This window comes from Macaca mulatta, chromosome 18, assembly GCF_049350105.2.
Source record: "Macaca mulatta isolate MMU2019108-1 chromosome 18, T2T-MMU8v2.0, whole genome shotgun sequence".
Classification (NCBI taxonomy): domain Eukaryota; kingdom Metazoa; phylum Chordata; class Mammalia; order Primates; family Cercopithecidae; genus Macaca; species Macaca mulatta.
Genome location: NC_133423.1, coordinates 37,771,635 through 37,799,620, shown reverse-complemented (window position 1 = coordinate 37,799,620; position 27,986 = coordinate 37,771,635). Strand labels below are relative to the sequence as shown.

Here is a 27,986-nt window from a genome sequence, read left to right as displayed (position 1 = left end):
CATTCAAAAAATAATTTTAATTTCTAACAGTTTAATCATGCATCCTTTCTCTTCTGAAGCATCATGAGCTGTTGGTTATGTGTTCTTGAGGATTAATCTTTTTAAAGTGAGTAGCAGTGGCACTACATGATCTTGCCCCTGGCTTCCTCTTCAAATATACCTCCTACCGGGCTTCTTCTTGTTCACTTAGCTCCAATCATTTGATCTCCTGGCTGTTCCTCAAATACAATCAAGCAATTTCTGACTTCAGGTTCTTTGTACTTGCTGTTCTTTCTGCTTGTCACTTTCTTCTGCAATGTGTTCATATAACTCTTTCATAGATATCTTTGCTTAAATGTCACCTCCTCAGATAGGATCAAGTTTAAATCAACTGAATTTAAATGTACTAAACCCTACCTGAAGTTAGAAACTGCAATGGACTGAATGTTTATGTCTCCCTAAAATTCATATGTTGAAATCCTAACTCCCAGGGTGATATTAGGAGATGATTAGGTCATGAGGGCAAAGCCCTTATGAATGGGATTAGTGCCCTCACAAAAGAAACCCCAGGGAGCTCACTGGCCCCTTCTGCCATGTGAGGACACTGCCAGAAGTGGTAGCAGTCTGCAATAAGAAGAGGGCCCTCATCAGAACCTAACCACTCTGGCACCCAGATTTCAGACTTCCACGATCCAGAACGCTGAGAATTAAATTTATTGTTTACAAGTCATTCAGTCTTTGGTAATTTCTTATGGCAGCCCAAAAGGACTGAGACAGGCACCATGGTAGGTGTAGCAACAACAATTGAGTAAGATACTAGATACTATTTCTGCTGTGAATGAGTTCAGGAAGCTGCAGTCTCACTGGTCGTTTGGTTCATCATCCAGCTTTCAGTTAGGGGAAGCTGGCCGGTAAGTTGAAAGCAGAACTGGATTCAAATCCTGACTTTGTCACTTAGCACCAGCTATATTATTTTGGGTAAATTGCTTAATCTTTGAACTTCAATTTCCACATCTATAGAATGGGGATAATAATATCTATCTCACTGAATCATTATGAGAATTAATATATGTAAAAATGCTTGAAACAGTGTGGAGCCCTTTACTAGGTTATCAAAATGGTTAGTTTCTCTTTAAAAAATGGACACATGTAAATCCATCATTTAAAAAAGTCTCCAAAGATCTGCCTCCTTAAGCACTTAAATAAACCTTCTTAAAGTTTAATTATTAGAACATTTCTTCCTTAGCTCTCACCTAAAACTCTTTAGGTTGGACATAAATCTATTTTCTCTTATTTAATTCTCCAGCAAGGCACAACAAGTAGTTGATAGCCTCTATATTTGAAAAGTTTTAGTAAACCATTATTATAACCTCCTTTTTCCTAGCAGAGTCCTGGTTTCTTTACCTTTCCTCACAGATTTAATTCAGAATTTTAGTAACCACTGGGGCTCCTCTCCAAATCCCTGTGGAAATCTCCATATTTCTTAACCTGCGAGGAAACAAAGCAGAAGTAGAATTATTTAGATCCATGAATTAGGTAATATATTTGATAATTTCCTTTATATCTTCTCAATGCCCTTTGTCTATACTTTGTCTTCACTAGGAAACATTTGCTATATATGCGCCCCAAGATGAAAGAAAAAGTTAGTACAAAAAACTTTAAAAGATAAAACTTAGAATCTTTAAGAAACTTTTTTTTTTTTTTTTGAGACGAAGTCTCGCTCTGTGGCCCAGGCTGGAGTGCAGTGGCGCCATCTCGGTTCACTGCAAGCCCCGCCTCCCAGTTTCACGCCATTCTCCTGCCTCAGGCTCCCCAACAGCTGGGACTATAGGTGCCCGCCACCACGCCCGGCTAATATTTTCTATTTTTTAGTAGAGACGGGGTTTCACCGTGTTAGCCAGGATGGTCTCGATCTTCTGACCTCGTGATCCACCCGCTTCGGCCTCCCAAAGTGCTGGGATTACAGGCCTGAGCCACCGGCCGCGGCCAAGAAACCGTTTTAAAGAAACTCAGTTTAAAAAGACATTTAGGTGGAACGTGGATACCAAAATCTAACTTTTTAAGCTCATGTCATTAACAATCCTTGTTTAATCCCTGAACAGGGCTTGTCTTAGCATAAAACACCGTTCTTGATTTCCTATTAGAAACCTACTTGATATTAACTGATCCAGACACTTTGAAGATTATTGGGACATACCGCTAGGAGGGTATGTCTTATTTTCAAATCACCAACTATTACTGCCACAATAGACTTGTGTTTAACCACTAAACTGAACGTTATAGCTTCCGGGCTTTTTCATTTGTTAAGAGAAAAGGGAAGGTAAAATTTAGTAGGCCACAAAGAGTAAAAAGAAGACAGCACAAACAGTAAGACTACAGTTGTATTACCTGGTGATGGAACATCGGATGAGCTGGAACATATTCAGATGGAGTCATGGTCAAGGATATCTTCACTCATAGGGTCAGTGGAAAATAAACATAAACCAAGATTGGGATGGCCTCTTTTTTGTATACACCAATTGGTTGAAACTGGATTCTTTCCAGACTTGCAATCAGGTTTACACATGTTAGTGAGTCTTTACATCTGTTTGTATAATGTCCCTCTGTCTGGGCTGCCTGACTGCGTACCCAATCCGTGCTGGGTCACTGCTATTCTTCCCTGGGAATCAAGGTTCCCTAGGAGTTTGTTAAATCCCATCCCTGGCTAAACTCGGCTCTCCAATCTCCCATCTGCTTTGTGTGTGAGAGGCTCCGGGGTGTGATAGGAAAGGCACTGAAGAGGGAGTGAAAGAAGTGGTGAGGGAGGCTGCCTACTAGCTGAGATGATGTCTTATTTTTGGCGGGGGATGCTCTGAAAGCGGGGAGGCTGAGCTCACTTGGAAAAACTGGAGCTGTGGGGCCGACTCTCAGCAACCGGAACGACGACCGCCAGCGCCCTTAAGTCTCCCTCCCCATCCAGTGCCCTCCCGCAGACCCCGGGGCCGGCCGAAGGGAGATCAGCCAGTCCCCGCGCAAACTGGCCAAGACTAGCTGTGACGGAGGTTGGGAGGGCGTGGGGGGCAGCGACTTGGATGCAGCCCACATCCGCCCCCTCCCAGCCCCAGAAAGGAGGGAGAAACAGCACCTTCCAGCAGGGGTCGCGACCTAACGCTCCACAGCATCCTCTTCTCCGCTCTGGCCGCTTCCTCGCCTGCCCTAGCGCCCGGCGCCCCACTGCCGCGCGTGCGCACCGCAGGCCGGCGCCATGTTGGGGCGGTTTGAAAGCGAGCGCGGGCGTTGAGCTCTGCTGTGACGGCTGAGTAAGCTGCGAGTGAGGCGAGCCTTGAGGCGGGGCGGTGTCCGGGTTCGGGATGCTTTGCGGTGTCTCGCGTTGGGTAAAGGCCTGAGCTTTCGGCGGAGAGCTGTGGAAGTGTGCGGTTTTTTTGTTTTGTTTTATTTTTATTTTGGGGCCTTAGAGGTGAGTTAGGCCGGGAAGGACGGTGTCTTTTCGAGGGTTGTCCCATCCTGTGACAGCCGAGAAAGGGCGAAAGGAGAGTGGCGAGGAAAGAGGAGGAGACGTTTCCTGAGGGAGGGCGCTTGTGGAGTCTCTGTGGAAGGAGGAACACTGTAGGGGGAGTGCCCCCCGGACGAGGCAGGGTCGCGGTACGCGGCGGAGGGGCGTGACACAGGCGTTTGGGGACCTGAGGCGGCGACGGGAAGAGGCTTGCGCTCTGGGTCTGTCGCTTCCGAACACTTCTCCTTCAGTCCATTGCGGCGCTCGCCCTGGTTGCTGAATAAATGGTTTCGGAGTGAAAAGCACCTCTTTGAAGACCTTGTCTGTGTCTGTGACTGCCGGGCGGTGGAACATCAAAGGGAGGGTGTCGCCTGATTGGGGCTGGAAAAGTTGGAATTCAGAGCGCCCGGTAGGGGAAAGATGCGCAGCGCGGGGTGCGGGCGACCTTCGCTGACCAGTCGTGGGTTCCTGGCTTTCTGCTGCTGAGTAAACAAACGTTCCCTTTCCTAACTTAGGAGTCACAGAGCTATTTCCAAGAGTTGTTCTTAATTTCCTGTGCGATATTCCCATTGGCTATTTGACACTGAACGTTCTGTTTTTGAATCAAAGGTAGTTGAAATTTCTTGTCAATAAGTTTAAAATTCTGTTTTTCTGCGTGATGGATTTTCTTTTGAAGATTCGAACTGAAGCCTGTACAGAGGAAATGGTAAGATATATGGGATTTGCGTGAGATATATGGGATTCAAAATAATCCTGTGGCTGATGTGGGAAGAAGTGGGTGGGTCCATACCCACCTTCAGCCACAATTGGGATCTGTTCAGTGATTGTTGGAAGCAGGATAATGAGTGCATAGGGGTTTATTGAATGATTCTACTTTTGCGTACACTTTTGGGGAAAAGTTGGAAAACTTTTCATAATATAACTTAAATTGTGCATTTTCTTTTTGTCTGTCCTGTGTGCTGAAATAACTAGTAAATGTTATCATCCACTTACGGATACCAATACAACAGCTTTCTCTTTTAAGGTTTTGTAAAATAAAATCAGTAGCCTGTTCGGCATTCAAAGAGGGAAAACGTTTGGTCAGGCTTATCCAAACAAATTTATTTGAGTGAATTTAAACTTCTTTAAATAAAAGGGATACGAAAAAGGTAAAGCTGGCTTAGTTTAGCCATTCGTCAGAGATAATACCAGTATTACAGCATTCAGAGAAATCAATGAGACGAAACAACTGTTACCTCCTTATGTTCTGCCATTTGCACTGACCACGGTCAGATCTCTTGTAATGGCCATTGTATGCTCTAACGCTGTGGTAGGATGATGTTTTACTTTGTCTCTTATTTAATAAGAAAAGTTTCGATATTTTAAAGCCAAATTTAATAGTTACTAAGATTACAAGTTGTTATAACTTAAATATTTCTAAAATTATAGCCAAAAATTAAACATTATAACATCATAGCATATGTTAAGTCCTCAACAATACTTTTTTAGTATAGGAAATCAATTGCTTTAATTTTAAAAAGAATGTCATCATGGACTGAATTAGTGCCGGTTCGTTCTGTTATTTCTTAGGTTTTCAAATATGCATCCTATTACTGTACTGAGGTGGACAGGGATTCTCTCAATTTTAAGAACGGACAAGCAGTAAGAAGAACACGTTGAGTTGATTTTCACATTATTTAAGCTTCCTTTAAAAGAGGTGAGCTGAATCCATTTAACATAAGAATTGAAAATAGGGAGGGTGGTAGCAAAAAACGAAGGTCAGGAAATGGTTATTAACTATGTTAGGAAACGTGCATATTGCTAGCTCATTCCAGAATAAGACCTACAGTTTATTTACAGTTAAATGTTGTAAATGTACTAGCATTTATAACATTGAAAGTAAATATTCTCCTTTGTTCCTTCTTCTTTTGAATACTTCATTTGATGGCTTTAAAAAATTATTGAGCACTATTATCTGCAGCACATGGTGGTAGGCTTATGATTTGAAAAATATTGTGTATAGGGGAATTTTAGGTATTGTGATGTCATAGAATATATCACCATAAGGGAAAAGACTATTCCTAAGTAGTTTTTAGGACTTTTTAAGGAGTGAGTACTCTTTCCTTGGTCTTTTCCATGTATATTCTCAGATTATTTTTGTATACATACTTCCAGGCACGTGGTAGGTACTCACAAAATGTTTTCTAAATCATTGATTAAGAAATTCACAATAATAAAGATAACAAAAAATCTACAATTCCAAACAAGGAGTGTCTGTTATAGATAATGGATTTTATTCTTTAAAGAAAATTATGAAAGGTTTACATATTTAGTAATTTTGTTTGTATATGGTCACTATTTTAATTGGCACCTTAACATTTTGTTTTTGTATTACAGTTGTTTTTAAGGGAAATGAATAGAAATAATCCACTGTGAAGAAGCCATGGCAAAATCAAAGACAAAACATAGACTTTGTTCTCGAGAATCTTCAGTATCTTCGCTGCTGGCAAGCTGCAGCCTGAGTGATAGTAATTCCTCTAATTCTGATGGCTCTTATCACTATAAAGATAAGCTGTACAGATCTGCTTCTCAAGCTCTACAGGCTTATATTGATGATTTTGATCTAAGCCAAATGTATCCTGGTACCAGTACTGGAAAAATTAACATTGATGAGGATTTTACTAATATGTCACAGTTCTGCAACTATATTTACAAACCAAACAATGGTATGCTTTTATTTTTTATGTTTTCTTTATGTTCATATGTTTTGAAGCATTTGAGAGATGTACTGTAGTATTGTAAAGTTTGACATTATTTTTGTTATTTTTGAGTAAAAATAACTTATAATATTGAGATCTGGGTATTTTTGTAAAATGATTATATAATTCTCTATGGAACAGTAATATTCACAAGATGTTAAGAGTTTGTCCATAATAAAGCTTCCTTGAAGACAGGTTTGGAAAATGCAGTTGTTGATAAGCCAAATTCAGTAAAGCCAATACTTTACTGAACACTTACAGAACGACCCTAGAATAGAAAAAGTTTGTGTTCAGTTCTTAGGGGTATGTGGTCAGTATATTCCAGAAGAAAAGAATGAGAAGAGCTGTTCTCTATGTGTAATCCATGCCATTGCAGGGTTTGTAGGTGAGAAAACAAGTTATTTTTCCACCTAGTTTAATAGCATATTTTTTTCTAAGCTACAGCCAATATTGAGTGACCAGTGTTACTGTGATTATATTAGTGTATCAAATATGTCTAGATGAAAAAAGTTGAAGAAACAGTAAATTCGAGAACACAGGAAAATTCAGGAGGTTGGAGAGAAACATGCAGAAATTAACACAGAATGAAGAATCGTGAGAAAAGCACATCCTATTTTATCAACCTATACCTTTTTATACTTTTAATCGAAACTTTAGTGAGGATAAGGGGAAAGCAGCAAAACGACTCTTAAATTCTTAATTCTCATTTACTGTTGGATATTATAAAATATTTGTATGTAATAAACAGAACTGTTCTTTGTTTTTCAGCTTTTGAAAACCTTGATCACAAAAAGCACTCAAACTTCATCTCCTGTAGAAGACAGACTATTAATGACATAGACTCCATGAGCCTAACAACTGATGATCTATTAAGACTCCCAGCAGATGGATCATTTTCTTATACTTATGTTGGACCGAGTCACCGAACGAACAAGAAAAACAAGAAATGCCATGGAAGACTGGGTTCATCGGACGTTGAGAAGAATCCAAATTTTCAAGGACCCTCCACTCCCGTGGGCAAGGATAACTTTGTTACTCCTGTTGTATGCACAAATATAAATGGAAAGCAATGTGGTAGGCTAAAAAACCCAAAACTTATGAATAGGACTAATAATTGCATTTCTGAATCATCTTTGTCTTTTCCCAAGAAATCGTCTTTCAAGGACAGTTCAGAACACAGTCTTGAAAAGAATTATCCAAGATGGCTCACTAGCCAGAAATCTGACCTTAATGTTTCAGGGATAACTAGTATACCTGATTTCAAATACCCAGTCTGGCTCCACAATCAAGACTTGCTACCTGATGCAAATAGTCAAAGGGTTTGTCAAATATTTAAAGATGATCAGTGTTCCCATAGACACAGTCATCAGGCACAAGGAACTTCTCAGCTTATGAATAAATTAGATTGTTTTGAATATGCTTTTGAACCCTCAAACTTTTCAAATTCCTTGAGCGATGATAAAGAATTAGTTAATGAATACAAATGTGATTTTGAACATAGTCAATGTGAATGTGAGAATCCACTTCTCCCAGGACAATCCACAAAGCCATTCAGTGGTAATACTTTGTTTATAGCTTATAGTTCTTTTTCTTTTTTTTTAAACCAAAAGAAATGCTGTAAGTTGATGTGATATCTGGGAGCTTTTATGTTTTGTTTTCATGTCATACATCTTTTTAAAATGCTTATAATCTTGACATACAGCATTTTGTACCTAGAATATGTCTTTTCTCCCATTTTTTTCTTTGCTTGAGATGTCACATTGTAACATAATTTGCTGTTATAGATGAATGTACATTCCAAATGATCAGAACTCTTGTTGACTTTGTGAGATCTTGCTATGCTTTACATTAATTTTTTTCTTTAAGGATTAATAGTCATCTTTTACAATTAGGTGACAAAATTGAATTGCTTATCTTGAAGGCCAAGAGAAATCTAGAGCAGTGTACTGAAGAATTACCAAAGTCCATGAAAAAGGATGACAGTCCTTGCTCATTAGATAAACTTGAAGCAGAAAGATCATGGGAAAATATTCCTGTTACTTTGTAAGTAAGTGACAATGGAAAAACTGTTTAGTTTTCCAAATGAAAAATGTCATGTGAATATCTGATTTATATTTAAATGAATGGTGATTAATAATATTGTAATTCCATAGAACATAGCTTTGTGTTACTTGCTTTAAATTTCATTTTTCGTTTATTACCACAAGATGGTATGATGTTTCATAACCTTAGGTACTTTATATAACATCTGTCTTGGTTACGTGTTCATTTTGTTTCATTATAAAATATTGATAAGCATCTTAATATGAGGGATTAGAACCAGAAACAATTATTTTGCAGAGTAGGGTTATGAAATTCTTGTTATTTTCTTCTGACTTAAAGCTTTTCCTCTGTTCCTCTATATTCTCTCCATATAATGGAGTTACAAATTTCTTTTTTTTTTTTTTTTTTGAGATGGAGTCTTGTTCTGTCACCCAGGCTGGAATGCAGTGGCACCATCTCGGCTCACTGCAACCTCCGCTTCCTGGGTTCAAGCCATTCTCCTGCCCTCCTGCCTCAGCCTCCCCAGTAGCTGGGATTATAGGCCTGCACCACCATGCCCAGCTAATTTTTGTAGTTTTAGTAGAGACGGGGTTTCACCATGTTGGCCAGGCTGGTCTCGAACTCCTGACCTCGTGATCCTCCTGCCTCGGCCTCCCAAAGTGCTGGGATTACAGGCTTGAGCCACTGTGCCCGGCCTAGAGTTACAGATTTCTTATTGTTTACATTTTACTTTCCCTTTTAGTTGTTGTTTTCCTTAAATGATGGTACATTTTTTATTATCAGAAATGCCTTATTGCTAACCCCATATCATGCCTTCGGCTTTGATAATTTATTATCTTTAGTTGTCTAAACTTTCATTCTGTTATAGACAGAGTCTATTAGTTCCTGGATTCTTTTTTTTTATTCTCAGTTGATTGTCTGTTTTCAGAATGTAGACATTAACTATAATTCCAATTTAGAAGCCTACCTATGGCCTTGTACAATTTACTTGACTTCTCTAAACTTTAAAGATGGAGAAATAATGTCTGCTTCAGGGTTATTGTGAGGATTAATTTGACTAGAAAATGAATATAAAGTTTCTGACCTAGAATGAGCTCTCTTATAAATTTTAGTAGTGATGATGATTATCTAGAATATTTTGTTTTCTCCTTTTAGCTTAATTTCTCCATATATATTTCATATATATCACATATATATCATATATTTCATATATATATTGAGATATATATATTTAAACTTAGGTTGATAATGAGTTCATGTAATGCTTAACTTCTCTTATCCTTCTTGTTTCCTAGTTGCTTATTTTATCACTTGTTCTGTGTATTAATAAAGTATCATAGCTGCAATACTTTGATTTTAATTGGAACCAAAATGGGCAAGCAAGTAGTATCAGAGGTGCTTAAAATTTTTGAATGTACTTAATGTATTTTATAATTTGATAATGTAACTTCTAACTTGTATAATTAATACTATCAATAGTTTGGCTGAGTACCTTGCATATAACAATTCAATTTGGAAGACTGAATTTATATTGTGATGGGAATGTTTGTAGATAAAACTAGTGATGAATTGCTGAGAAGGAATAGATCTCAGTTTGAGATTGACAAATTATTATCAACCTGTCATCAAAAACAAAATGGAATAGGAGTACTCAAGGTAGTATTTTAAGTGGTAGAGCAAAACCACAATCAGATCATTGCTTTTTTAAAACAGCTATTATGGAAAAGCTCAAATAAATTACGAAAGTAGAATAACATAATGAACCTCTATGTACTCTTTACCCGTCTTCAACAGTGTGGTAAATGTTTTTTAATAACAGATGGGCAGATCTACAAAGTGTTAGTAAAGAATCGGAGAAAGGACTACCTGATAGTATGAAAGAGCTTGTGAATTAGAAATCAAATATGTCAATAAAGAAGCATGCTTATTAAGAAAAACATCAGCATTGTGTAAATGTTAAAAAAAGATTCTTAGATATCTGAGTTCTTGAGTTACAAACATACCTTATAGTGATGTAAGAATAAGAGAGAAATAGGTTGAATTCATTTTTGTGATTAATAGAATTGGATTCTTGGAACATTCTTATTTTTGCTGGGGATACCCTTTCCTCTACTACCCCGTGAATATCAGGAAAAAAATGGGTATTTATTAAATGTACTAGGTACATAGAAAATTAATTCAGTTTATGCAATATATCTGTGAGATAGTTGGGACTACAAATGTTGAAACTGAAATTCAGATAAATTACCTAAGGTCATACAATGAGTGGGACTGAGATTGCATGCAGGAATGTTAATTTCAGAATTCTTTTTCCAGAATCTGTCCTTTATGTTAATACCAGTTATAAAGGGGAAGTCTGTTCTGTTGCCTTCAAGTAGGAGAACATTTAACTGCCATTCTAGTAAAAACTTTTAATAGTTCATGGGGTTGTTGATTATTATCTGGTAACAATGTTTAATTGGAAAAATGTACTGTTTATTTCAAACAAGGTGAACTTGTGGAGCATAGTCTATAGTTCAGGCCTTGTTTAGCTGAATGCTGATATCTTCAGTTTCTTCATAGTGTTTACTTAAAACTTGAAAAGAGAAGCAGGGAGATAAGAAGGGGTTGGATTCTGGTATCAGTTTACGGAGAAGGTAAGGGAATTACCATACAACATTAATATGGATCATATCCATGATGATTATTTCTTGGTGATTACTTGTATTTAAATGAGAATTCTTAAATCATGTACTGTTTACTTTTTAGAAATTGGGAACGTAATTACTATCTTGCATCCTTTAAATCCTGTTTAGCAAATCTCCTATTCCTGTTAACTCTGATGATAGTCCTCAACAAACTTCAAGGGCAAAGAGTGCTACAGGGGTTCTTGAAGACTTTCTAAATAATGATAATCAGGTAGGTGAAATTAAAAGTTTTAAAACTTATTAAAAAATTTATGAATAATATGTAGATACTAATTTTTAAGTTACTTAGATAATTTAAAGTAAAAGAGACTCAAATCTCCTCTCAAATACACATAATTCCTTCCAGAATTATTGATTATATTATTTTTTATAATATTTAAGATTTTAAAATTAACACATAATGATCATACATATCTGGGATACATGGTGATGTGATACACCATGAATATATAGTGATCAAATCAGGGTAATTTGCATACCATCAGCGCAAATATTTATCATTTCTTTGTGTTGGGAACTTTCAAAAATCCTCTCTTTAATGTATTTGGAAATATATAATAATTTATTGTTAGTTATAGTTAGCTGATACTGCTTTAGAACACTAGGACTTATTTTTTCTATCTAGCTATAATTTTTTTATCCTTTAAGCAATCTCTCTCTATTCCTTACCTCCCTCCTACCTTTCCCAGTCTCCAGTAACCACTGTTCTACTCTTTACTTCTATGAGATAAGCTAGTAAGCTTTCCCATGTAAATGGGAACTATGATATTTATCTTTCTGCTCCTAGCTTATTTTACCTAACATAATGTCCTCCAGAGTGATACATTTTGTCACGAATGACAGGATTTCTTTCTTTTTGAAGACTGAACAATATATATATATATATATATATATATTTTTTTTTTTTTTTTTGAGACAGAGTCTTGCTCTGTCACCCAGGGTGGAGAAGAGTGGTGCGATCTCGGCTCACTGCAAGCCCCGCCTCCCGGGTTAATGCCATTCTCCTGCTTCAGCCTCCTGAGTAGCTGGGACTACAGGCGCCCACCACCACACCTGGCTGATTTTTTTTTTTTTTTGTATTTTTAGTAGAGACAGGGTTTCACCGTGTCAGCCAGGATGGTCTTGATCTCCTGACCTTGTGATCCGCCCGCCTTGGCCTCCCAAAGTGCCGGGTTTACAGGCTTCAGCTGCTGCGCCTGGCCCAGCTGAACAATATTCTGTTGTATATATATGTCACATTTTCTTTACCCTTCTATCTGTTGATGGATACTTAAGTTGAGTCTGTATCTTGACTATTGTGAATAATGCTGCAGTAATGGATAATACTAATTTATATTCCACAAGTGATTATTTCTTAAAGGTAAGTTGTAATGGGAAATCTTAAACCATAATAATGACCTTCTTTGTCTCTTTCTACAATTGTTGACTTAGTCTGATTTGTCTTATATAAGTAAAGCTACTCCTACTTGCTTTTGGTTACCACTTGTGTGGAATATCTTTCTCCATTCTTTCACTTTAAGTCTATGTGTATCTTTAAAGGTGAATGGAGTTTCTTGTAGGCAACATATAGTTGGACAATGTTATTTTTATCTACTCAGGAAGTCCATTTCAAATTTTAACTGGGGAATTCAATTTGTTCACATTCAAGGTTAATATTGATAAGTGAGGACATATTCCTGTCATTTTGTTTACTGTACTCTGGTCATTTTATATGTTCTTTCTTCCTTTTTTCCCCTCATATTATCATTATGGTTTGGTGGTTTTCTGTAGTAGTGTTTTATTCTTTTCCCTCTGCTAGTAAGTTTTATATTTCCATGTGTTTTCATGATAGTGATTATCTTTTTGCTTCCAGATGTAGAGTTCCCCTGAGCATTTCTTGTAAGGCAGGTCTAGTAGTGGTGAATTCTGTTGGTTTTGGTTACATAAGAAAGAGTTTATTTCTCTTTCATTTCTGAAGGAAAGCTTGGCTGGACATAGTATCTTGGCTTGTGATATTTTTTTCGACCCTTTTAATATATCATCCCATCCTCTCCTGGCCTTTAAGGTTTCTGCAGAGATATCCACTGTCGGTCTAATGGGAACTCCCTTACATGTGACTTGATGGTTTTCTCTTGCTGTTTTTAGAATTGCCTTTGCGGTGTAACCATAATGTGCCTCTGGGAGGCTGTTTTTAGCTTAAATCTACTGGGGGCCATTGAGCTTACTGGATTTGAATGTCCATATCTCTTCCCAGATGTGGGAAATTTTCAGCTATGATTTCATTAAATAGGTTTTCTGTGCCTTTTGACTTCTCTTCTCCTTGTGGAATTCCCATGGTAAGACATTTGTTCATTTTATGGTACCCTTCAAGTCTTGTAGGCTTTCTTTACTCTTTTTCCTTCTCTGATGGGGTAATTTCAAGTGACTTATCCTCAAGTTCAGAGATTCTTTGTCTATTTTATCAAGTCTATTAAGCTCTCTATTGTATTTTAAAATTTCATTCATTGAATTCTTCACTGCATATTTTCTGTTTGGTTCTTTTTTATGATTTCTGTTTGTTGACTTTGTTGCTCATATTGTGAATCATTTTCCTGATTTGGTCAAATTATCTCTCTGTGGTTTTTTTGTATCATTGATTTAAAAAAAAAAAAAAGATTTTGAATTCTTTTCCCACCAATCTGCTGATTTCCTTTTCATTGGAGTCTGTTACTAGAGTTATTATATTCCTTTGGTGGTGTCATATTTTCTTGGTTTTTCATGTTTCTTGTGTTTGTTTGTTGGTATCTGTGCATCTTTCTGAATTATTTTCTGTGTGTTTTGTTGATGTTTGCTGTGTTTTCTTTGAACAGCTATTTTGAATTCTTTGTTTGCCAGATCATCTGCAGGTCTGTAGGATCAGTCACTTGTTTTGTAGAGGTTTTCTGTTTGGATTTGTCTGAAGTTTTCTCATGATTAGAATGAGGTTATGCATTTTTGGCAAGAATGCTGAAGAAGTGATGTGCTGTTCTCACTGCATCATGCTCATTATATATTTATATCATTAATATATTGATAAATTAATGCAATAATAGTAATATGTAATAAAGATAGAATATGTAAAAACTGGTTGTATTAACTTTGAACACTTAGTTAAAGGTGATCTTTATCCTTAGTAAAGATACTGATTCTACTTGTAATTATTAAATATCTTAGAAAGAACTTTGAGACTTTGCAGATATCCTGTTTCTCCTCAAACTTTTGTCTACTAATTTTAGTATCCATTTGTGAATCCTGTCTTGTTTCTATATTAACTGAAAACCTTGTATAATGAAAAACTATCTTTTCCTTTACATTTGTTTAGTAAATTATATTATACAGATTCACTAATTTATTTTATTCTTGGTTTAGAGTACAGTATAATTAGTTATGCTGCTGTTGAAATTGTTTCAGGTTAGGCCATTAGGAGTTCCTTCATGTTGGCTCCTGTGTCCTTTTTACATGTCTCCATTCTTTTTTGAGCAGTTCTTTGAGGACCCATGGTTCTTTGTGTTGGAAAACGGCATTTAGAAACTAGGATCTAGGCATTAGTTGTGCTGAGTGCTACTAAGGTGTTGTTCATTATAAACTATGTCAGCAGGAAGATCTAGGAAACAAGTTTACCAACCCACACATACTCACATATGTACATTTTTTTATCTGTTGATCTGTGTACATATATGTGTATATGTGTGTGTACCTATAAATAAACACATATATGTATAAAATCATGAGTTCATATTGATACCTCTGATTCCAGTCTAATACCATGGTTTGTTTTAGCTTTTCCCATTCCCTATTTGTAACTTTCTCCTCCTATGAGAATCCTTTCATTATCTACAGTAAGTTTGTTTGTTCAGTCTTATTATACATGCAAAGTAGTTTTAGAATTGCTAACCCATATTCCTCTAATTAACGAATTTACTAACTAGATTACATTATTTGTCTATTGCTTTTTTTTTTTTTTTTTTTTTTTGAGACAGAGTCTCACTCTGTCTCCCCAGGCTAGAGCACAGTGGCACAATCTCTGCTCACTGCAGCCTTTGCTCCCAGGTTCAAACAATTCTCCTGCCTTAGCCTCCCGAGTAGCTGGAATTACAGGCACCCACCATACCCGCCTAATTTTTATATTTTTAGTAGAGGCAGGGTTTCACCATATTGGCCAGGCTGGTCTTGAACTCCTGACCTCAAGTGATCCACCTGCCTCAACCTCCCAAAGTGTTGGGATTACATGCGTGAGCCACCACACCCAGCTAAATATTGCTCTTTTGATCTTTAGCCTTATAACATCATAACAAAATACTGTTTTCCAGAGTTACTTAGGTTAATTATTTTCTTCCCAACTCCCTTTGGTGTGGTTGTGCTGTTTATTTATAATACTGTTAGTTGGTTCATTTGTCTTTGTATACAGTTGGTCCTCTGTATGTGTGGGTTCCACATCCGTAGATTCAACCAACTGCAAATTGAAAATTTGGAGAATAATAATAAACATAACAATACAACAGTAAAACATAATTTAAAACACAGTATGCAAGTATTTATGTACTGTTGACGTTGTGTATTATTTATTAAAAGTAATCTAGAGATGATTTAAAGTTTACAGGAAGATATGCATAGGTTATATACAAATACTGTGCCATTTTATAATCAGGGACTTGAACTTCCTTGAACTTTTTTTTTTTTTTTTTTTTTTTTTTGAGACGGAGTCTCACCCTGCTGCCCAGGCTAGAGTGCAGTGGCACGATTTCGGCTCACTGCAAGCTCCACCTCCCGGGTTCTGGCCATTCTCCTGCCTCAGCCCCCTGAGTAGCTGAGACTATGGGCGTCCACCACCACGCCTGGCTAATTTTTTTTGTATTTTCAGTAGAGATGGGGTTTCACCATGTTAGCCAGGATGGTCTCGATCTCCTGACCTCGTGATCCGCCCACCTTGGCCTCCCAAAGTGCTGGGATTACAGGCGTGAGCCACCGCACCCGGCCTTCCTTGAACTTTTATATTCACACAAGGTCCTGCAAACAGTCTCCCAAGAAGCCAGCGATGACTGTATATTGCGTTCTCCTCTTGTTCTGTTTGGTTTAAATAATTTGTTTTTTGAATGTATGAAATGTCACTATGGTTCTAAGAGTCAGAGATATACAGAGATGTACCCAGAGACATTTACTAGCAGGTGTCAATGACAAGTCTCAGAACAAATTGTATTATCCATACAATATTTTTAAAACATTCATTAACAGTGGCACAAACAGTTCGTATGTTTTCTAGTTTTCTGTCTTCTTTTGATACTGTGACGACTACTTTGCATGAAAATCACTCAGCTCAGGCATAAATTCCAGAGGCAGCCTTTTGTAACTATTATGGTTGGCATAAGGCAGCCGAAGTTCTAAAATAAGATAGTGGCTGGATGCAGAACATTTGGAGATTATGCCTCAGATGCTGTCTCCCAGGGTGTAGGAGTATATCCTAACTGGATCCTTTTACTCTTTTTTTTTTTTTTAATGTTTTTATATTGTTGTGGTAAAATATACATAACATAGAATTTACCATTTTAATCATTTTTAAGTGTACAGTTCTGTGGCATTAAGTACCTTCACATTGTGTGTAGCTATCACCATTGTCCATCACCAGAACTTTATCTTCTCAAACTGAAACTTTGTACTCATTAAACTCTAACTCCCTATTTCCCCCTCTCCCCAGCCCCTGGTAAGTAGCTTTTTACTTTCTGTCCCTATGGACTTGGTACTGTAGGAACCTTGTATAAGAATAATCATTATATATGTATCTTGTTGTGACTGGCTTATTTTGATTAGCATAATGTCTTTAAGGATCATGTATGTTGTAGCATTTGTCAAAATTTCCTTTCTTTTTTAGATTGAACAATTTTCCATTGTATGTATGTGCCACATTTTGTTTATTCATTTACCGGTTGTTGGACTCTTGGGTTGCCTCCATCTTTTGGCTATTGTGAATAATTTTGCTGTGAACATGGGTATACAAATATCTACCCAAATCCCTGCTTTCACTTCTTTTGGATATATACCTAGGAGGGAAATTGCAAGATCATTCAGTAATTCTATGTTTAATTTCTTGTGGAATTCCTGTACTGTTTTCTACAATGGCTATGGCATTTTACCTTTTCACTCCCTGTTTCTTATATCCTGTTCTGTAATTGTGGAAATGTCTTTAAAATCTTTTTAGCCATACTGCTTACTTTGAGTATCTTATGCTAATCAACAACTTTCTATAGAATTGAAGTTTAAATAGTACTTATGGTGCACAGTCTATGCTAAAATATATTAAATTACAGACATCTGTAGAGTCCTATTTGCTACGTGGTAAATAGCTATTAGGACACAGAAACTCATTTGAAAGATGTAAACTAATAGACTGATAAGACTTTTAAAAAGAAATTTTAAAATATCCCTCACCAATTATCTTAAAAGAATCCTGACCATCTTATGTGTCTGAAGCACTGCTGCATTCTTTGAACACAAATAAGGTCAGTGGTAATCAAGCTGTGAGTGTTATTTAGGTAGAAGGAATGTATGGCCCATGAAGAGGTGAAAAGCTAGCATTCTGTTATAAAAACATGTTTTAAAGTGTGCAGAGAATACTGTATTTGAAATTTTGGTCCTTGATCAGCTGAAAAGAACATGTTGGCTTACCTGTCCTCTGAAGACCTTTCATTTCATTTAAAATTTGTGATTTTGAATGTGCTAAATTAATTTGTCATAAATATAAACATGCATTATTTATTTTAAAAAAGCAGTGACTAGAAAGGATATGCCAAACTGTTAATCATGATTGTCTCTAAGTAACTTCACCTGGGGCTTCGGAATAGGGAAGTGGTGAGTTACAATTTTGATTTTTTAAAATATTGACATATATTGTTTGGATTTTTACATTGGTTTTCTATTAGGGGAAATTAATACAAAATAAAACTCTTCTTTCCCTGAGTTTGGATGGTTAACCTTATACTATCAACTGTTTTAACCTTAGAGCTGTACTCTTTCTGGAGGCAAACATCATGGTCCTGTTGAAGCCCTGAAACAAATGTTATTTAACCTTCAAGCAGTACAAGAACGTTTTAATCAAAATAAGGCCACAGAGCCAAAAGAAGAGATTAAACAAGTAAGCACAAACATGATTTATGAATTGAGATTTGTGAATTTGTATAAAGATTTTTTCTACATTTTTTAATAGACCTACTTATAGTTTCATGTTAGTAAGCATGCCATATACACATGTTGTAAGTGGCAGTAGTATTCTTTTTTGTTAGGAAGTAATGTACTCAACATTTAATTCTGTTTGATTTTTGTAGGTGTTTATCTCTAAACAGATTGTTCTATTTAACTTATGGTTATAAATCCAACATCTTATTTAGTTATGATGATGTTACAACTATAGTATCAAAGGGTTTTAAGAGTTGTTTTGTAATGCTCTACAAAATTAATCTATATGGCCCATCTTCTGGTAGTTATATTCGGGGAGACCTGGAAAACTTTTTCAACATTAGATTCCTCCACACACCTTTGTCATTTGAAATTTAATTTTGTTGCTGTGTGTTTATTGGCTGTTATGAATACAGTCATATCAAGTTTTATTTTAAAGCCATTTTATTTTTTCAATTTGTGTATTTCCCGGGAATTTGAAAATCTGTTTCTGTTTTGGACTGCCATTCTACATGATGAATTTTTTCCCACAAAGGTATAGTGTTTAAGAACATAGAGTTTGTTTTCCCAAATGTGACAGTGAATTATAATTCTGTCACTTACTAGCAAGTGCAATATTTGTGCAAATCATTTAACCTCTTTAGTTTCAGTTTCCTATTTAAAAAATTACTGATTTTTAATTGACAATATATATATATTTTGGATGTACAACATGATGTTTTGAAACATCATGGAATGGCTAGGGGAGCTAATTACCTCACGTACTTTTTGTGGAGAACATGTAAAATCTACTCCATTAGTAATTTTCAAGTATACAATATGTTGTTTTTAATTTTAGTCACCATGTTGTAGAATAGATCTCTTGACCTTATTCTTCTCACCTAACTGAAATGTTGTATCCTTTGACAAACATCTCTGCAACTCCCCTGTCCCCACACCCAGATTCTACCTAGAAGTGAGATTATTATTTAGTGTCTGTCTTTCTATGCTGGGCTTATTTTATTGATCAATTTCTTTTTCTGTACAGTGAGGATGTTGAGAAGATATATATATATATATATATATATAAATATAGATAGATATATGTGTATATATATAGTTTGTTGAGACAAACTATATAAAGTACTTAGTATAGTGCTTGGTACATGGTAAATACTCAATAAATGATGGCTGTTTTTATTGTCATTGTTTTATTGTTATTCAGTAGATATATGAAATTCAGTTTTCATTACAAATGAGTGGATCAGCTTTTGAGAACCTTCATAGTCTGCTCATTTGAGTTGTATTTCTTAATTTCTGTCCTTACATTCTAATAATCATAACGTTAATATGTAATCTATCCTTCTTTCCCCTCTTGTTTTAAACATCATTGAGATACAAACCTGTTCAGTAAAGTCATAATTTTAAACCAAGACTTGATTTTTAATGGACACATGTGTAGAAGTATACTTTAGGACAGTTGAAAAATGGTTGTTAGTTGGAATGTTTTTACAATAAATGAAAAATAAAAATATTTAATGTTCTTTTGAAAATTATTAGAATTCTTTGGAAATGTAGAAAATATTTTTTAATGTTTTAATCACATTGTAAATACCATTTAATTTTATAGTTATATAATATTTTTAATATTTTTTCATATTTGGTGTTTTTAATAATAGGTTTCAGAAGATGATTTCTCTAAATTACAGTTGAAGGAAAGTATGATTCCTATTACCAGGTCGCTTCAGAAGTAAGTATTCTTTACTAATATGGATGCGAATCCATCTTAGCCATTCCTCTGACTCAAATCAAAGTTACAGGGTAGAAATAAGTAGTTTTAAGAGTAGCACTACTAGGCATATTTAAGCTTCTTGGAGCACACTGTTTAATTACACTAAAAAACATTGTTTTCTTTTAAACTTGTGCTTTTTCCATTCAAAATGTCCTAAGGACCTAATGAGATAGCCTTAGACCTCTAAAATATAATGGATATGAATGACTCATTTTTGAGTAGTAATAGCAACAATTTATGATAGTATTTTTGTGAGTATCCTATAACAGGAACTTGTATGAAATGTGTTTTCATATATTCTCCCTAGAATAAATTTAATAATAAATGGATCATTATTTGGAACATCACTACAGAAATCTAAAGTAGATATAATGACCTGGATATAAAGATAGGTCTAATTTTCTTAGTTACATTATCTTAAATAATAAAATGGAGAAAAATACAAGTTGTTTCTATAGTCATAATATCGACAGAAAAGAATGGTATTTATTTTGGAGTTTTTGTGTGACTATAAAGTGTCCTCAGAAGATGGAATACTGAGCTTAGGAAATACTGAGATTAAAAGTTTCTGCTCTAATCACACCGTTTGACGTGGCTGCCTTTTAAACTTTGAGAATTTGCTTAGGCTTCTGTGATCTAAGGAAATGGTGGAAAAATAAAACACTAGACATGTAAACTTATGAATCTAATTGTCACAAATGTGTATATAGTTTTCATAGTTAAAATATATCATGTAAGATAATTTTTTTCTCTCTACTTAATTTATTATCTTTAGGGTATAAATAATGCACCTTTGTTTGTAGCTTGCCATAGTACTGGGGTATAATGTTCCATACCTAATAGAATTCAGTGAATAATGATAGTAGTAGCTAACATTGAATATTTACCAAACGTCAGTATTCTAAGTGTTATTGAATATAATTCATGTGATCTTCACAACCTTATGCGGTATTATTATTATTTTCATAATACAGATCAGAGAATAGGCATGGAGTAGTAAAGTAACTTGTCCAGTGTTGCATAGCTAGTAAGAGGAAGAAGGGTGATTCAGACTAGGTAGTCTGATTTGAAAGTCTGTATTTTTAACACTCGTCTCATTAATAATAGTGATGAATTATTCATTGAGACTAAGTACAGGGCCTCAGTTGATCATCTAGTATGAAGACTTCATTCTGCTTTAAAATTTGAGGTGAATGACCATAGGTTTTCCATTGCTCTTTAAAGCATTGATACTGAACTTGTCACAGACCTAAATGTGTTTTCTGAGGTAATGTACATATCCTAGATGTTTTTCCTGGTGAAAACAAACACTGTATTGCAAGTCATTAAATCACCACAAAAATCAATACTGATCTATAAGTGCTTTTACCATTTGCTAGAATTTTTTTAATAGTAACTTTTTTTCTACTATAAGCAATCAAGTCTTACCTGTATATGGAGTTTCATTTTTAGAGAGAGTAAGTTTTATGTTTTGTTACATGGCCTTTAGTTATTAATTCTGTTGTATTAATTGGAGCACTCTTAATTTGTCTTTACATTCAGAAGTATTATCAGTAAGACATTTGTACTGTAATGAAGTAAGCTTACACTTAGAAAAGTTATTTTCAGTCTCAAGATTAACTGTTTTAAGGACAATTTAAATTTAATTCTTTCTCAGAATTCCTTTTTCTGGCTGCAAAATATTCTGGTTAGCTATATGGTCATCTTTTCATACTTCAGATATTTCAAATGTATTTCAAAATTTCTAAAATATTTCCAAAATCTTTCAAAAGTTACTGATTATACTTTGTAGGTTTTATTGGCCTTTCCTAAGCTAAAAGTCCTATTATGGCTCTTTACATTCCTCAAATAACAGTTTTTGTTTTTAATAATTTGGGTGGCTTCATAGGTGGGAATTGAACAATGAGATCACTTGGACACAGGAAGGGGAACATCACACACCGGGGCCTGTTGTGGGGAGGGGGGAGGGGGAAGGGACAGCATTAGGAGATATACCTAATGTAAATGATGAGTTAATGGGTGCAGCACACCAACATGGCACATGTGTACATATGTAACAAACCTGCACGTTGTGCACATGTACCCTAGAACTTAAAGTATAATAATAATAAAATAATAATAATAATTTGGGTGGCTAACCAGTTTTAAGATATCTTTCATTACCCATAGGGAACTGTAAGCTAGTAGTCTGGCCTTTGTTTAGTCCCTTAAGTACTCAGTTTTCTTATATTCTTCAAGTGGAAACATGTGCTCTCTAGGAAGACTCATTGGAGCTGGGATTACAGGCGCATGCCACCACGCCCGGCTAATTTTTGTATTTTTAGTAGAGATGGGGTTTCGCCATGTTGGCCAGGCTGGTCTTGAACTTCTGACCTAGGGTGATCCACCCACCTCAGCCTCCCAAAGTGCTGAGATTACAGGACTGGCCACCACCTCCAGCCGAATGTTTTAAAATTTTAGTTATTTTGCCTCTGATTGGTTAGTAGCTTTGGGTGAATTATTGTCACTTAGTCAATGAAGGTGGGAATCTCAAAAATTAACTGAAGTTGCCAAGAAAGGTGGGAGAATTGAGAGTCTTCTTATTACATTTGAGTAAAAGTGTCCAAGAAGTATAGAGTACAGGGAAATAGATATACATGCAGTAATTAATGCTACTAGTTTCCTTCCATCTCCTTGTCCTGGATAAACTGGAAGATGCAGTTTATTATACATTTATTGAACAACTTCTATGTGTTAGAGACTATAGAATAGAGTGTTGTAGTCGTTACCTTTCTGCTCACCATAAGTGGAAATTACTGACATTAGAGGTTATTACACAGCTTATGTTTTTTTTCTTTTTTACATTTAATTGTGTTTTTTTTTTAGATGGAGTTTCGCTTTTGTTGCCCAGGCTGGAGGCTGGAGTACAGTGGCACGATCTTGGCTCACTGCAATCTCCACCTCCTGGGTTCAAGCGATTCTCCTGCGTCAGCCTCCTGAGTAGCTGGGATTGCAGACGCCTGCCACCACGCCTGGCTAATTGTCTTTTGTATTTTTAATAGAGATGGGGTTTCACCATGTTGGCCAGGTTGGTCTCAAACTCCTGACCTCAGGTGATCTGCCCATCCCAGTCTCCCAAAGTGCATGGATTACAGGTGTGAGCCACTGCTTCTGGCCCTTCCTGCACATCTTAATTACTATATTGTCACTCTGTTTTTCCTTAATATCTTTCATATTTATTAAAGATCTGAAATATGACTAATTAACTGACGTTTTCTGAGTGGTCCTCCAGGAACTGAAAGATAGGGGAGAGAAAAACTGAAAAAATATAATTAGAGAAGGCTTGGAAAGTTAAGGGCCTCTTTTCTTGGTTTGAGGAATGATTGAGTTTTCTCCACTGAGACCTGCAATACAGTCTTGGCATTATTTTAGAGAAAAATCTAGGTTGTTGGTATAACACCATATTATATAGGCTTGTTGGAGTAGTTAGCAGCTTCTCCTACACTCAATAAAAATGAGTTTTGTTTAGATCTGTAACTAATCCTTAAATGCTATTTAAAAAATAGCTATCTTGAATATAAATGTTAAAAATAATTTCTGTATTTTACTTCTTAACTAATACACAGGATACCAAAAGCAAAGGTGTCATTTCACAGAGCTCTAGTGAAAATTACTTGAAAAAAGTGTATTTGTTAAGTGTGATACAACTGATACCTATTGTTTCTTGTTAGGGCACTTGGCAGACTATCTTAAAAAAAGTTAATGTCAAAAAATGTAATTGTTAAAGTAAATGTTTATAGAACTTTAAATTATTTTAACCCTCAGTTATTCACATCTCAAGGTTTTATAAGAAATAAGTCTCAACGTTTATATAAATTTACTTCTCATACCAATTTTGAAGTTAATAATCAACTTTATTTTATTTTATTTTGCTGTCTGCATTGGCTATTCAGTTCTTAATAATTGGTTTACAGTGTGTTTTATACTTTTTAATGAAGGGCTTTGCACCATTTATCTCGCCTGAGAGACCTGGTTGATGATACCAATGGAGAACAGTCACCGAAAATGTGAAGAGGAAAATGAAACTGTTACCACAATAGTCACCACAGAACAAATAGGCATTTTTTCTGTTACTTAAACTGACAAAGTAAATATAAGCCATACATTATTTTTTGATTGGTTCAAGGATTATGTATTTCTAAAACACTAAACTTGAAAATACCCATAGGTTTTAGGACCTGTCTTCATTTTGTGCCAACATACTAGAATGTGAACTGCAAGGATCCACAATATATCCTAAAGTCTTACTTTCATCTTCTCGCCAGCAAATGTCTCATATTTAAAGATGGATGACTTCTATTCTTGAAGCCTACCTGGATTTAACCTTCTTCAGCATCCTCAACATTTTATTATCTGGTTCAGGATCATTAAGAAACTTACTGGTTTTTATCCAAAATCTTTTATGTGAAATAGACTTTTTTTTAGATATAGTTAGCATCACTTAAACAGCTTAAAGGAATATCAAAATTGTTATTGTATATGTCATCTATGCAGAAGTCTGTTACTTTGAAATTTTCATAAATTTAATATTTAAGATACATTGTATTTGAAAATTGCATTAATAGTGGAGTGATACAGTGTTAAAAGGAATGTTGTGACATTCAAGAGAACCTCCTCATTTAATTAGTACTTTGATTCTGTGCAAGATAATATTGATAATGCTTGACAGTTTCCAAACCTTTTTTTGGAGGGATATTTAAGAATTTAATATTTCAATATTAGGTTGTTTCCCAGATTTTAATTTTGGGGTTAGCTCAAACTGGTGAAAACTATGACTTAATGGCCAATTGCTTTATGAAATTTGATAATTAAAACTTAAAATGAATATGGAAAATCAGAAAGCAACTCTGTATTTTAGAGCAATTTTGTAAGAGTTGTATTTTCTTTAACACAATCTCTAGTCTTAAGTTTATCTCTAGCTGGAACCGAACAAAGCTCTGTAATTTTTACCAAGCACTTATTATTGATACTTCTTATAAGTAGTAAGCATCTTTATTAACACAACTGAGAATTAAGTCATAAAACATAACTAATACAGCACATTACAGCCTGATGAAATTAAAGAATGTGTATATATAACTAGCACAGATTAACACTTCACCCAAATGATAGCGTTTTTCCTCAGTAGATTTATTGTCAAATAGGAATTTCTAAGCACATTGAGTCAAAGCATTTTTTCCAAGTTAATAAAGCATCATTTAACATCTTTGTTAGAGGTGACACGTCAAACACTACAGTGAGCTCTGTGGGTTTTGTTGTTGTTGTTGTTGTTGTTGTTGTTGTTTTTTTTGCCAGTGAGTTTTTTACCATGCTGCTCTGACCAGTTTGAGAGGCAATCACCAACGGATTTGTTTTCTTTATTCTGTGGAGATGTTTTTGCCACTGACACTGTTTTCTGATTATAGTCTGCTTCATAGAAAATAGCCTGCATAAACAAACAAGGAATTACTTTGAAATTAAAGTATGCCTGACTATTAAAAATGCAGAGTTTAGGTGGGTAAACATCAGGTAGGTCTGGGTGGGTCATGTTCTAGGCCTAGAAAAATCCACTGTTAGACAAGTTCTAAAGAAGGCAAGGAGATAAAGGCATCAGGTGGTAACTTCTAATTGAATATTATATGTTGATCATACATAATATATACTATGCCTGGAAATTGTAATGACTGAAAAGCACCTATTTGGTTAGTGCTCCTATTCATGAGACTGTATCTCCAATACTAAATGAGATAAGCCTGTTCTAAAATCTTATAGCCAGTATTTTAAGAAACTTGATTATACTTACCAAAGGAACATTGTTTTCTCTTGTTTTAAATATGGAGAGGTTTAATCCTTTACCTAACAAAGGAATTAATTTTAGCAAAATGATTCATTCCAACCTTCTTATAAGAAATCTCTAGGAGAGTCAACTAAGAAAAACAACGAATCTAAGTAATAAACATTCAAGAAATACTCTAAGTAAGAGATTTAATTACAATTTTAATATCTCAGGGTTCTTTTTAGGTTTCCAGGGGAAAAGAGCAGGATAATAGTGTGGAGACTGCTAAGTTGAGAGTTTAAAAGAAATGAGAACATAAAATTTTTTAAATTGCATTGTGAATGTAAAATTTTTATCTTTTGCTCTCACTCTTTTAGATGTGTTGAGAAAATGTTAAATAGAAAAAAGTAAGAAATTTTAATAAGATGTTTCAGATCTTTGAGTATGAAAAATATAACAAAAAAGCCTAATTTCAAAAGACTATTTGAGATCAAGGGACAATGGTGTGACCAGTATGAAGGGTCAAGACTGAAATATATTGTCTTTACTATCAAGAACTCTACTTTCAGTTTTTTCTCACAGTTAATTTCAGCTTCATAGAGTTTTCTGACCAAATTAAAAAACACTGTTTTCTTGGGTTTGTTTTGGGTATATGTCATTATAGTTATGTTATTTCTTATTGAAATTTATAATTGTGGGGTTTTTTTTATTGTTTTAGTATTTAATGGTGTATAATGTGTTATTAAATTATATGTAGTTATACCAAAATGTTGCCTGAAGATAAATCATGACAAGGTCCCATGTTTATTTCTATGTTATAGATACCTGGAATTGATCTTGTAGATTTGAATTTTTGTTTCATTTTTTTCTGTCCCACCCTTCGCTCTGTATATCTCAGAACATTTTTGGTAGAAGTGCTATCCAGAAGTGAACTTGTCAAAAGGCAAGTAGCATGAAAGGAGACAGAAGAAGCAACAGGCCAATACAGAGGATAATTTCTGAGCACTTGAAGTTTCTTCAAATGTGCAAGACTGTGTGTCTTCCTATTAGATGTATGAATTGGATATTTCATGCCTAATTAAATGTGTTGGATTGCAGTGCCTATCATACAGCGATTGGAGTAAATTGAGGCCTAATCCTGAACATATTGTAGAGCATATTGTTAGATATTTTTCCTGTGATATTTGAAGTTATTATTTTCCCATTTCCTTTTTCTTTTTTTCTTTGTAATCATATGTCCCTAAGATTGTTTTCCTTTTTTGGACCAAAAACAAAAACAAAAACTTAGCTTTTTATCCTCCCAGTGTATTCTGCATTGTCCTTACCCTAGATCAGCCCCTTCTGTGTAACAGTTTTTCTCACAATGTAGCAACTTTTATCTACCCTTCAGTACCTTCACTGGGACTAGTTCATTCATTTTCAAATAGCTATTTCAACCTTTAACCTCTCCTGTCTTTGTCTTTTACACAGAAGCCAGAGTGACTGGTCTTGGCAAGACTCTGTTGTGTATCACCACCGTAACCTTAATGATTTGTTTCAGCAAATTTGCTGTAGTTCAATTGCTTTACTCAGATTCCCCCAAACTTTATATGTGTATTCTCACCTTTGTGTATATTATTTCTCATGCATGAAATACTCAATTTTTATTCTTTTATCTAAAGCTTACTCTACATTTCTTTAAAGCTCTGACCAAGTATTTTATTTTGTCCCTAAACATTCTAACTATCCACCAAACTGTGGTAAGTTGGCTTTTCTTTTTCCTTCCCCTGTCATTTATTTACCTGTTATATTTCATTTTAATATTTTGGATGGTACCTCTTATACTATGTTGTATTCCTAGACAAGGAAATGTATATCAAAATATGTTAGATGATTGATGGTTTTATCTCCTCGATGATAGAACTTTTTATACTGCTTTACAGAATCAAGAAAAAGTAAAGTGTATTTTACATAGTGGTTTTAAGTATTGACTGATTGATATTCTAAACCTGGTTTCCTGTATAAAGTTGTAAGTTCAAGATAAAGAGACCACATTCTTTTTTGAGGTTCTGGAAATCCTTTATTTCTTTTTTTAAAACATTTTGATAACTTTTTGAAAAATTTAAACCTTTTTAAGAGCAATTTGAGGCTCACAGCAAAATGAAGAGGAAAATAATCTGCACAGAGATTTCCCATATACCTCCTGCTCCTGCATATGCACGACCTCCCCTTTTCATTGTCTGCCACCAGAGTGGTGAACAATTGATAAACCCACACTGAATCATCATAATCACCGAGAGTCCATAGTTCACGTCAGGGTTCACTCTTGATGTACATT

At 35.2% G+C, this 27,986-nt stretch overlaps 2 protein-coding genes across 6 annotated transcripts; one reads left to right on the top strand and one right to left on the bottom strand.

The window, feature by feature from the left end:
* Positions 1-675: 675 nt before the first annotated feature.
* On the bottom strand, positions 676-3,482 carry LOC144336421 (uncharacterized). Of its 2 annotated transcripts, none has more exons than XR_013408213.1 (2): positions 2,368-3,162; positions 676-1,467 (listed from the first exon to the last, which is right to left on the bottom strand). XR_013408213.1 is itself a non-coding variant. In XM_077974923.1 (2 exons), the coding sequence occupies exons 1-2, from the start codon at positions 3,480-3,482 to the stop codon at positions 1,463-1,465; spliced, it is 384 nt and encodes a 127-aa protein (XP_077831049.1). In that variant the 3' UTR covers positions 1,382-1,462. The 2 variants fall into 2 exon arrangements, 1 of the variants encoding a protein (XP_077831049.1); XM_077974923.1 differs by having other exon boundaries at positions 1,382-1,467; positions 3,104-3,482.
* On the top strand, positions 1,676-27,724 carry C18H18orf54 (chromosome 18 C18orf54 homolog). 4 transcript variants are annotated; one of them, XM_015122015.3, is made up of 9 exons: positions 1,676-4,178; positions 5,042-5,168; positions 5,849-6,177; positions 6,979-7,284; positions 8,103-8,253; positions 11,049-11,151; positions 17,932-18,063; positions 19,763-19,833; positions 23,853-27,724. In XM_015122015.3, the coding sequence occupies exons 3-9, from the start codon at positions 5,895-5,897 to the stop codon at positions 23,923-23,925; spliced, it is 1,119 nt and encodes a 372-aa protein (XP_014977501.1). In that variant the 5' UTR covers positions 1,676-4,178; positions 5,042-5,168; positions 5,849-5,894; the 3' UTR covers positions 23,926-27,724. The 4 variants fall into 4 exon arrangements, with proteins under 4 accessions (XP_014977501.1, XP_014977492.1, XP_014977497.1 ...); XM_015122006.3 differs by having other exon boundaries at positions 6,979-7,767; XM_015122011.3 differs by lacking the exon at positions 5,042-5,168 and having other exon boundaries at positions 3,216-4,178; positions 6,979-7,767.
* The last annotated feature ends 262 nt before the right edge of the window (positions 27,725-27,986 follow it).

Excerpts from the sequence above, each read along its gene's own strand:
- C18H18orf54 (XM_015122006.3), top strand. The coding sequence starts at position 5,895 with ATGGCAAAATCAAAGACAAAACATAGACTTTGTTCTCGAGAATCTTCA. Across the intron at positions 6,178-6,978 it reads TATTTACAAACCAAACAATG|CTTTTGAAAACCTTGATCAC; the intron begins GTATGCTTTTAT and ends TTTGTTTTTCAG. Across the intron at positions 19,834-23,852 it reads ATTACCAGGTCGCTTCAGAA|GGCTTTGCACCATTTATCTC; the intron begins GTAAGTATTCTT and ends TTTTTAATGAAG.
- LOC144336421 (XM_077974923.1), bottom strand. The coding sequence starts at position 3,482 with ATGGGACAACCCTCGAAAAGACACCGTCCTTCCCGGCCTAACTCACCT.